The sequence below is a fragment of the Schistocerca cancellata genome, chromosome 1 (genome assembly GCF_023864275.1).
Source record: "Schistocerca cancellata isolate TAMUIC-IGC-003103 chromosome 1, iqSchCanc2.1, whole genome shotgun sequence".
Lineage (NCBI taxonomy): Eukaryota > Metazoa > Arthropoda > Insecta > Orthoptera > Acrididae > Schistocerca > Schistocerca cancellata.
Genome location: NC_064626.1, coordinates 777,232,216 through 777,244,459, shown reverse-complemented (window position 1 = coordinate 777,244,459; position 12,244 = coordinate 777,232,216). Strand labels below are relative to the sequence as shown.

General features: G+C 40.3%; 1 protein-coding gene across 2 annotated transcripts in view; it reads left to right on the top strand.

Moving 5' to 3' along the window:
• The first annotated feature begins 29 nt into the window (after positions 1–29).
• The window catches only part of LOC126187358 (vacuolar protein sorting-associated protein 4), a 166,972-nt gene continuing 154,757 nt past the window's right edge, over positions 30–12,244 (top strand). The window contains exons 1-2 of one of the 2 annotated variants that reach the window (XM_049928401.1): positions 30–156; positions 905–963. In XM_049928401.1, coding sequence (XP_049784358.1) covers positions 940–963 — 24 coding nt within the window. In that variant the 5' untranslated portion in view covers positions 30–156; positions 905–939. Of the gene's footprint in view, positions 157–240; positions 645–904; positions 964–12,244 lie in introns of those variants that run through there. The other variant, XM_049928393.1, reaches the window with a different exon arrangement.

Here is a 12,244-nt window from a genome sequence, read left to right as displayed (position 1 = left end):
TGCGTCATGACGGAAATATGGCTGCCTGAAATGACGTCACTCCAACTGCTAGACCCAGTGCAAACAGCAAAAATAAATTTGCTTCAGATCTAAAATTAGCAAAATAATGTTTCTTTCATAGATTCGCATCCATCAGAGCTCCTCCAAGTGAAAAAGGTAACGGAAGTACCGACTTCCATGATTCAACAATCGAACAGCTATCGACTTAATGATTCAAGTAGATTTTATTTATAACGATATCGTACACTATTGAGTCAGGAGTGAAAGTATTTTCCTTTTTATTTTTCCAGAATAACTTGTCTGTCTTTCTAGGACTTTCAATTTATCTATAATTTGAAGCTTATAATATCTGCAATTTTGACCATTATAATTGTTGCAAAAATATTTGTAGGAAGTCGTATTGGTAATTGTTGTTGGAAGGAAGACGTGTGTTGTAGCAGTGAACCGATTTTGAGAAGCAGTCATTGTGTCAGAGAGTTGGTTAATAGTTCTGTTGGAAGCTATTTGCCAGCTGAGATTGACGTTTTCTGTCAACCAGTGAGCGAAGATAATACCGTGTTCGCAACACGTATGTCACTTATCTGCGCTACTGGGAGGATTGTAGTGATATTTATCGTTGGATAGCGTGTTGATGGAATAGTTTTGTGAGTAAATTATACGAACTGAAACTTACCTTTCGAAAATCATATGCGTTTTTTGTTTACTACCGATTGTTTTTTTTCCCCTTGTACTGTTTCCTATTAGTTCAGGTTATGGAAGTTATTTTTCAGTGACAATAAGTTTATTCAAATTCGGACCAGCTCTTATTATGTGCAGTTTTCCGTAATTTGTGTTGAAACATATTCCTTTGGATGCGTCCTGTTTCTTTCGAGAACCGTTGTTGACAAACATTCCCTGATTACAGGAACCTACTACAGCCCCTGCGCCCTAGCCCCCGTCATGTCAGCAGGATCAACTTTACAGGTTTGAAAAAGTTCAATGCTTTTACAATTTGTGCAATGTTAATACAAATACTTCTTTTAAATCATACTTTATGGGATTGTGACAGCTGCGAAGGCTGTCGCAGATCAATGAACACGAATTATATGACTGAGTCAGATAAGTCATGAATATTTCGTAATACCTACCATGTTTTCAATAATGAAAGTGTTCATCGGATATTTGTTGAAATATTGTGTTTCGTAATTTCAAGAATTACGAGTAAAGAGCCCTTAAGGGGACGAATATTAGATTAAAGCAGATCTATGTTGAGATGTATACATGTCAGAAGTAAATGATGGCTGACGAGTTACTGGGTCAGCAGACAGTCTTTCTCTAAACTTAAAGGAAGTAATTACTGTTGTATCCGTGAAAATTCAATAGACGTAAACTTGATTAATGCATTGTACCGTGTACAGTCATTCATCATCTTTCCAGAATAGTATATAAAAAGCTGTTCATTCCCAAGCTATGACTAGCCATAATCTTGCCACTCATGTTTTTGTTTGTGAGAACTCTGGATATTCATGATGATTGCCTATCCACAGGCAGTACCCTAAAACTTCTGCTCTGTTACCCTGAAAATGCTGTCCCGGTTAATCTTGCTGCTGTGTGGTGATGTTTAGGATTTCTTATAGGCTACCTTACCTAAGGTTTGTTGATACAGCATTAGGTGAATCTGGAAACTTAAGATACTATGACAGTCAATGCTCCTAGATTGGCAGAAATAAATAAGTTGACATGATTTGCCATACCCATTTTCTCCCCCCCCCCCCTCCGGCCTTTCTCCTCTTTCTGATTAACAGACTATCCTGCCATTTAGTATAGCCGTCATGTGTGTAAAGTACTAACTATTTGTCAAGCTGATCACTGGACCTCATGCAAAATTGGTGGAGGTTAGTTGAGGTCTTATAGCTTTGTTGTGCTAGATCTTTGAGTCCTGTAACTACCAAATTGTCATATTCTAATGTAACCCCAAGCTCAGGCTATACTGCAGACCTGTCCAACTTGCCGTGGCAACAAGATTTCATTTGGGGAAGTGCGGGGGGGGGGGGGGGGGGGGGGAGGTGTAGAGCCATAGTTGCCATTATTGCAGTATAGTATATAGTGGGTGTTTTATGTTGCATTTGGCGCAATCAGTATTGAGGACAAAAGTCAGTAAACTATTATATTTACAAAACATTTAACAATGTAGTACCTAGTAACTTTCAGTTAGTGGGGAAAGAATTGCATATATTGCAAGTACAGCATGAAACAATTGGTGCTTATTATCCCACACCCTCCCCCTAGTGACAATTATTGTGCCAGAAAGACCTTGATTCTAACACTCCCCACATCTCCCTCCATGAGCAATACACTACACAGAAGTTCTGTGACCCCCCCCCCCGCCCCCCCCCCCCCCCGCCCCCCCCCGTTATCCCGACCTGCACCCTTCTGCTCAAGGTCTAGGTTTGGCATTGCTGACATTCGCGTAATTTTTAATATCAGTTTCTTAATAAATAACTTATACAGTTCAGTTGCATAATTAAAAAGCATGGCCTTATGTGTATATATGTTCTGTATCTCCCATGTATAATACTATGTATGCAATGATGCAGCGGTCTGTGGTTTCCTATCATCTGTTTTTATTGTCTTTTGCTGAAACTAGATGGGAAAGGAATGTCAGTTGCAGATTAAATCTTAAAAGAATCGGGAACAACTGAAGGCGTAGTAGTGATACTTACACCACATGTTGCAAACTTTGTTGTCATGAGGTAGCTTCTTATGCTGATACAACCTATGGCTATCAAGATGGCATGTAACATGTCTGAGGATAGTTCCACTGATTTGTTTGACTTAAAGTTTATTCTCCATTTAAAATAATTTTGTGAGTGACATTTCAGCAAGTCAAGTGGTAGAAGCCAGCCCCCAGACAGTAGTAGTTTTTCTTGAGTGTCTTGTTTTGTAGGTATATTAAAGAGCTTTGTCTAGCATGTAGCTGCATGTTGGCAACATTGTCTTCCCACCACAGCAACTGGTCAGTTTTATTTTATTCAGAATATGGTGCTTATTTTGAAAGATATCAAACATTTCATTAAGGTTACTACGTTTGGTGATATGAGCTCAGTTTCATCAAAATCCCAACCCACTTTATTTTGTATGTCTAGTACTGCTGTTTACGTACATCTGCTCTTTCAGAAACAACATTGGGCATTTTTACTTAGCTATATTTTCTAGCACAACACACACATCTTTCATTAGGTTATTGTCCAAGTCTTTTCTTAGCAATTTACCTTGGAATCCAATAAAGTGCTTCATTGTCTCATGTGTCTTCCGTTCACCTGCCTACAGGTCACATCACGTTCATTTCATTTTCATTACACTTATTATTATGTTTTACACTGTACTCTGATCCATTTGCTTGATTTCCTGTCTGTCGTGCAGATAGTTCCCATAAGTTCTCCATTGTCCACGGAGTGATTTTGAGTATTTGTATATGATTCCACTTTTACAGTCCCTGTCTCACCACCTTAAGTTAAAAACTGGCAGTGCCCATTGATTATATACTTTCACTTTTAGACATGGGGAGCCTAGTTATGCAATCCTTGTGTAGTTTATCAACAACACTGTAGGACACCTTTTCTTTCGCTTCCCATCCTGTTGCTTTCAACTGCCCTAAATGAAGAAATTTATCTTGTTCTATGACTTCATTGTTAATTTATATTGCCTTCCTTTCATTAATTAGTTCTACTTTAATTTAGTATTGATATATCTTATTTTCAGAATTGTTCGTTTAAGTTCTGCCCTTTACTATCACAGTTTTTGTGCACTAGATGTAATAAACAGAAGAATTTAATGGGACAACTAAGATGGTCAAGTTATCTTCCATTAATAGATGGCACTTTGTTTTTGCAGGTCATCGATCCAGAAATGTCTTCTGGATTGCTGAGAGGTGGTTTGGTGATATTTAATTTCCTTTCCTGACTTCTTTCGTTTCTAAATTTCTCAGCATCCTAAAACTAAACTCCGTCCGAACATGCTGGTTAAGTATAATGGAATCTAGCAAACATGTATTATATCTTCAATGTATTGACACTTGGTTTTGGTGGGACTGTTATTCAGATATTGCTGAAACCAGACAAATTAGTAATTCTTGTATATGTTGTCCTCTTATTCGTGACTTGTAAATGGACCATTGTGATGTATCCATTTTCAAAGTAGGCTTGTTGGAAATACAGAAGCGTCCGATCTTACCCGTCGGCTTTGACCCATGACGTCACAAATATGGCGGAAACGACCATAAACGACAATTCTAATATGGCGGATATAAAAACATCGCATACGTATCATAAACACTGAAATACACAGGTTTCACAAAAAGCCTAATGACTCTAACGGGACAAGCGTGGGAAATTGGGGGTTTTTAGGTGGGGAGAAACTAAATATACACAAATGTAGCCACCGACCGCCATACAAAACCACGCAAAACGACGAAAAAAATAGACATCACAAAACTGACCAAATACCAAAAAACACATTCTTATCCGGAATCAGACACTTCCCTTGACCTATATAGATCTACAGTAACTCCCGATCCCATAAATTGGGATCGAACACTTCCCTTGACCTATATAGCTCAACAGAACCTCCCGATCACATCCCCCAATACAAAACTCAAAAAACACCACAAACCATAGCAAACAAACACTTCCCTTAAACCTACATACATCTACAACGGCTCCCGATCCCATAAATTAGGATCGAACACTTCCCTTGACCTATATAGCTCAACAGAATCTCCCGATCCCATCCACCAATACAAAAATCAAAAAACACCACAAACCATAGCAAACAAACATAGCTGTAGAAATTTGATCAGCTCTAACGGTGTCTCGCCCATCATCGCCCTCAACCGAGCACTATTCATGCGGTCTTTCATATCCATTCCTGAACAAAAAACCACAACCGAATACACTCAATAACAAACTCACCCGACATACAGCAATTATCATTACATTAACCATCACACAAAACCGTTAACTCACTAATACAAATTCCGCTTCAAAACCACGAACACAGCACTCACCACTGAGCAACAGCAAACTGGCCCCAACACACTAAACAAACGAAAACCATGAACACACCACCAGAGGGCACAACAAACACCAACACGACATCTACAAACACGCCACAATCACAAACCAAACTCCGCGCCGTAATGACGTCACACACCACAACACGCTTACGTCACGGGTCAAAGCCGACGAGTAAGATCGGAGGTTTCTGTTGACCCGGCTTGTTCTACATAGATACACTGCAAATGACTGTGAAGCGCAATCTCTTTGCCTAATTAAAATACAGTGTTTTATAATGCTGTTGGTGATGATTTTGGTAAATATCTAGTACATTACAGAAAGGATGCAGACGAATCTATGATTTATTGTGAGTTGTCTATTGCCTTTCTTGTTAAGTGGAATAATGAAAATGATACTCCCATGTTGCGGAATTGTCTTTCAGCATAGACACATTGTAAACAATTTTGCAAGTTTTTATATTACTTCTCCATCAAAACATCCTTTTGAGGTAGCTGTTTTTTTTCCTCATGTCTTGAATGGCTTCATACACCTCATCTGGCATTATATCCTCATTTTAAGTGTCAACCATCTGTATTTGTTGAACTGTAGAAGCATTTCACACTGTGCTGTCTACCATGTTAACTGAGTTTACGTGGTGTTCACCCGCATAAGGACATTCAGCAATAATTAGTCATTGCATGTTTGTCTACCTAACGCTTTGTCTCACAATGCCGTAGACATATCAGAGGCAGTAGCAACTCTGAAAGCAGTTACAATCTCAAGCAAACTTGGTAAGTTGTACAGTTTATACGAACAGTTGGTGATATCATAAGACCATTGCCTAAGCAACAGAGTCACAGCAACATGTGTTATTGAGTGTGAAATGGGTAAGAGTTGCAGCACTAAGCCCAACAACTTGTCTAATTTCAATTTTTCTTCTTTTTTTGTGAAAGTTGTTTTTATAGTTTTGAATTTCCATGGCCCCTCTGTACATCCAAATGTGATAGTGAGTGGATCTTGATCAAACTGTGGTACAGGGAAATGAATTGGATGGTTGCCTGATCCCTGTGCGTGATTACTGCTGCTGATACATCTGTTTCCAAGATGACAGTTGCTCAAGTGTGCCTTGTCTGGCATTAACACTTCTTTTTGTAGTTTCTGTGTACGTTTGACCACAGGTGGAAGAAATTTTATGTACTCCTGCTGTGACAAGTGGTAGGGGTAGGTCCTTTGCAGTGTCCAATATTTGCCCACTGTTCTTGAAGGTTTAAAATCCGTCTCAGTACGTGATGATGATGTCTCCAGTATTGGAAGGTTAAATGATTGGTAGAGAAATATACCTTGGACCACATCCTAATGTCCATAAAACAGAAATCATAAAGTACATAAAAACCAGCTGTGAAAGTCTGCATTGTATGAGAAAATTACTCACTCCTAGGAGCTGTTATGCTAGTAAATAAATATTGCCTGACACCACCTCAATTCAGCAATATGAAGATGGTATCTGTTCTTTCGGACATGTCCCTGTTGATATTTATCAACGCCTGTAAGCTGCTAATGGTCTGGATTTCATTGTAAGTTCAGTTGAGCAAGGATGAGTATCTGCAAGTCTTTTTAGGCATTCCATATCCAGCTGAAAGGGCACATGATGATGAGACCCTATAGAGCTACCAAATTGTGGGTTTACTGATTGCTATATTTTGCACTTTGTTCCAAACAATCCCAGATGTTTTCTACATGTTAACATTGGGTGATATTGCTCACCATTCAAGGTGCAATAGTGTGTCAGTGTATTTGTCAAATCGGAAGCATGTGTATGCAGCCCTGTGAGCATGACTTCTGTCATTTTGGAAAATAGGAGTCTCCTCAGAATAGAACATCACGTGATAACAAAGAATGGTGAAATGAACATTTTGATTCACATTCTTAATAACTTGAATGAGTGGTCCCAAATCATGGTGTGAAAAAAAAAAACCTAAAACATTATAAAACCACCACTGGCCTGAACTAAACCCTCCACACACTGTGAATTGAACACCTCATTGAGTCATCTGTGACTTGATGCCTTGCATAATTTGAAAAAGAGGCAAAACTGAGACTTGATAGATAATTCTGCGTACCTTTCTACACCTACTATCCAGCTTCTGTGTTGGTTGGCACATTGAAGAATTGCAATTTAATCTGTCACTGTTATATTCAACTTTTTGGGTGGTACCCATCTCCAGATATCCATTGAATGTGGTTCCTTTCACAAAGTTCGGTTAGAAACTGACTGAAATGTATCTGCGTTTGCTGAGAGCAGGAGTTCCTGTCATTTTTTGAAACCAGTTGTTATTGCCAAGTCGTGACTCTCATATCTGATCCATGTAGGTTAGGACTCTTGTTCTTGTGCCAAAGCAACACAACTCGATTGGTACAGATACACGTTTGTAGACATGTTGTAAGAGCCAGCATTGATACAACAAAAAATTAGGGAACTTCATTTGCAGTTGTGGGCATGTCCAAATACATTATCTATCAGGGCTCCATATTGTCCCAATTTACTACGCTGCTGCCATACAATCAACTGGTATGTACAAACCCCTTCACTGCCGTTACTTGTCGTAAGTCACCAGTGGGTGGTTTTTTACCACCTGGAACCAATTTATCATCATCATCATCATCATCATCATCATCATCATATATGGTGCTCCAAAGTGACCAGCGCGGTCTTTTAAGGGAGTGATTAATATTTTGTCTGATGAGCTTAAATTTCTGTTTAGGTTTCTTCTTACTCTTGTTTTCAATTCTCATGACAAATTTTCATTTTATGTTCTCACTTCCTCTCAGACATTTCTGAATAGTTCTTCTTCTTCTTCTTCTTCTTCTTCTTCTTTAATAACTGTCCTTATTGTATCATGTTCTGTCATCATTCTGTTTGATAAGTATGTGTGCCATTTGGTATGTTTTTTCCCTTTGTTGTCTTTGTACCTGCAACATTTCTTGTTGTTTTCACAAGTACCTTAATAGTGAGATTTTAATCACAGTTTGCCTTAGCCAGAATTATAATTATCATTCCTGTTATGGTGCAGGACGTAACTTACTATGTATATCGGGATATAGCAAGATAGTGTCTACATTTCCCGAATTCTTTTTGTTCGGTTGTATTGCCTCTCATTTTGTAATGATAGAAATAGTACACAATCATATCATATAGTAGTTGCAGAATATTTTACTGTACATGGAATTTTATCCCCAGTCATTTCAATTAGCTTTTTGATATTGTCGTCAGGTCTGCAAGAATTTAATGAGAAAATAGGCTTTTTAGTGGAGTCATTGACTGTCTCTCACAGTGTCTTTTATGGATTGCAGACTTCTTCAGTAACGTTTAATATTATTTTCTCTTATCTTTTTTTGCTGTACCAGTAATATCTAACAAAGTCATGCAGTACCCTCATCCTGCCCTTCATATTTAAATTTTGCATGGTTGCCCCAAAAATCCCAAGGAAAATGTTGGGGTTGTTCCTTTGAAAAGGACATACCAGTTTCTTTCCCTGTCCTTGTTGTAAACAAGCTTGTGTTCCATCACAAATGAACTCACGGTTTTTTAATATTAAAAATCCAAATTTTCGATCCTTATGTTTAAATAATTTCGGCATGCTGGGCATAATCTTAATGATAGTATCAGTGACTGCTTCGAGTACATCATTCAGCATAGGTTATAAGGTTTTCTCTTGTTTTCTCTTAAACTCTTTTTATGTCTTTTGATGTGCCTGCATAATTTCCTGAGGTGTCGGGGAAAATGTTAATCTAGTTTAATTTTGAAGAGTTTGAAACATATGACTGCATGTATAATTTGGTGCCATTTCTTCAAGTATTTGCTGCAAATTAGTAACATTTGTACAGTTTTCAGTGGGTATACTCTTTTTCATTTTTATTGGTAATGCTGTTGAATAGATAATTTGAATGCAGGGTGTCAATTCGTTTATTACTAAGTGGTGTTGACAAATGGACAGAGATGGCTGACCATGGTCTTCAAGCATAAGTTAAAATTCTCAGTCTTTCGTTTTAAGTTCCATTAGTATTGTAATAGGACTATTTAAGTTTGTGGTAAGTGTCAAAACAGGCAGCTGATCTAGTCAGTTGACCTTTTGTTACAAGCAGTCCAAAGCTGTTTGCTGCCGGCCGTTGTGGCCGAGTGGTTCTAGGCGCTTCAGTCTGGAACCGTGCAACCACTACAGTCACAGGTTCAAATCCTGCCTCGGGCATGGATGGGTGTGATGTCCTTAGGTTGGTTAGGTTTAATTAGTTCTAAGTTCTAGGGGACTGATGACCTCAGATGTTAAGTCCCATAGTGCTCAGAGCCAATTTTGAGCTGTTTGCTAGATTCGTGACTGCACTATCCTCAGCACTGCCTTGACTCATATGTCTGTGAAAATTATTACATAAAATAACCTTCCCCTAATCAAATTATGGCCCTTTCCTGTTGGTACATGAAATTTTGAAAATCATGAAAAGCCTAACAAATATTTAAGAAGTTGTATATATGGTTCTCGGGCGAGACTTCGGATGTCATAGTGAAAACTCCACAATATTTCGTCAGCACAACTGGCCGACATCTTCAGGTGCGACGAACACACTGCTAAGGCATGACTAGAGCCCCCTATTTATGCCAGTCTTAGGCAGGAAGTGCGCATGCGAGGAGGCACCAAATTCGATGGCTAATAGCAATGATATCAACCGATAGCTAGAAGGACAGCAACGCCACCTGTAAGACGAAGAACCAAAGACTTCAGCGCACGCGCGGAGGCTGCCGCTGCTGCTCTGCACTGCCATTGGCCACCCCAGCGACCTCTGTAGGAAGCTGCAAGCAAAAATGCGTGTCCGCGTTGGCGCGTGACCGTCCTCCCATTGTCAACAGAATATTTATGTTGCTGGCGAATCATCATCCGTCGTATGACCAATAGTACTCCTCTCTGCTCGATGCGACTTCAATATGGCCACTGCTGGTTCCCAAGCTGTACTGAGCTGAAAGCCTGTGTGTCTGTTTACAAGATTCGTCGAGCTACATGTTTCCACTGCTTCCTTAATAACACTATCCCAGTATGAACTCGTCGCGATGCGAGAATTTTGGTGTGTTGATAATTCAAAGAATGGCCTGTACTGAGACAATGCTCGGTCACTGCAGACTTCTCTGGTTGTTCCAGACGTGTGTAGCATCGGTGTTCAGTACATCTCTCTTCAACAGTGTGACAAGTTTGTCTGATGTACGACGTGCCGCAGCCACAAGGAATCTCATAAACACCGGGTCTTCTTAGGCCAAAACTGTCCTTAGATGAGTCCAAGAGAGCTCTGAGCTTTGCCGGCGGGCGAAAGACACATTTAACTTTATGCCTCTTGAGTAATCTTCCTATTTTTGAAGAGACACCGCCGAAGTATGACAAGATGACCATTCCCCTTTGTTCTTTGCCTTCTTCCAGTTCCTCACGATGGGTAACCCGCCCCAGGTGTAAGGCATGGCGAATCTCCTGTTCGGAATATCCATTTTGTTGGAAAGTGGTGCGCAGATGGAGTAGCTTATTGGATAAGCTGTCAGAGTCTGATATGGCTCGTGCTCTGTGAACCAACATCCTAAGTACGCCACTTCATTGCGAAGGATGGTGACAGCTGGTGGCCTGTAAGTATAAGTCTGTGTGTGTTGGTTTACATTACACTGCGTGACCTAATGTGCCATCTTCTTTTCTCCGTACCAACACGTCCAGGAATGGAAGTCGGCCGTTTTTCTCCATCTCCATAGTGAACTTGATGTTGGGATGAAGGGAGTTACGATGCTCAAGAAATTCATTCAGCGATGCAGTGCTGTGAGGCCAGATAACAAAAGTGTTGTCCACATATCGCCAAAAACATGTAGGTTTCAAATCTGACAACTGGAGTGCTCTCTCCTCGAAGTCTTCCATAAAATGATTAGCCACAATGGGTGACAAGGGACTACCCATTGCGACATCGTCAGTCTGTTCAAAGTATTGTCCATTGAATAGAAAGTATGTCGAGGTGATAACATGTTGGAATACTCCATCTGCCTACCATTTTCCAACAAAATAGATATTCCGAACGAGAGATTCGCCGTGCCTTACACCTGGAGCGGGTTACCCGTCGTGAGGAAGTGGAAGAAGGCGAAGAACAAAGGGGAATGGTCATCTTGTCATACTTAGGCAGTGTCTCTTCAAAAATAGGAAGATTACTGAAGAGGCATAAAGTTAAATGTGTCTTTCACCCGCCGGCAAAACTCAGAGCTCTCTTGGGCTCATCTAAGGACAGTCGTGGCCTAAGAAGACCAGGTGTTTACGAGATTCCTTGTATGTCGTACATCGGACAAACTTGTCGCACTGTAGAAGAGAGATGTACTGAAAACCGACGCTACACACGTCTGGAACAACCAGAGAAGTCTGCAGTGGCTGAGCATTGCCTCAGTACAGGCCATTCTATGAATTATCAACACACCAAAATTCTCGCTCGATGAGTTCATACTGGGACAGTGTTATTAAGGAAGCAGTGGAAATACGTAGCTCGTTGAATCTTGTAAACAGACACACGGGCTTTCAGCTCAGTACAGCTTGGGATCCAGCAGTGGCCATATTGAAGTCGCATCGAGCAGAGAGGAGTACTATTGGCCATACAACGGATGACGATTCGCCGGCAACATAAATATTCTGTTGACAATGGGAGGACGGTCACGTGCCAATGCGCATTTTTGCTTGCGGCTTCCAACAGAGGTCGCTGCCAATGGCAGTGCAGAGCAGCAGCGATAGCCTCCACACATGCGTCGAAGTCTTTGGTTCTTCGTCTTACGGGTGGTGTTGCTGTCATTCCAGCTTTCGATTAATATTGTCGCTATTGGCCGTCAAATTTGGCGCCTCCACGCATGCGCACTTCCTACCTAAGACTGGCATAAATAGTGGGCTCTAGTCATGCCTCCGCAGTGTGTTCGTCGCACCTGAATATGTCGGCCAGTTGCGTTGATGAAATATTGTGAAGTTTTCACTATGACATCTGATGTCTCGCTTAAGAACCATATATACAACATGCCCGTCGGGAAAGCCTCAAGAAACACATTTAAGAAGTTAGCTTACTGTAGCTGTAAACAAACACTTCACCTTGATAGCAGTAACTCAGTGTTTGAGGCTCATTATTTGCATATACCCAGGTAATTCTGCATCAGATGGACCAATTTT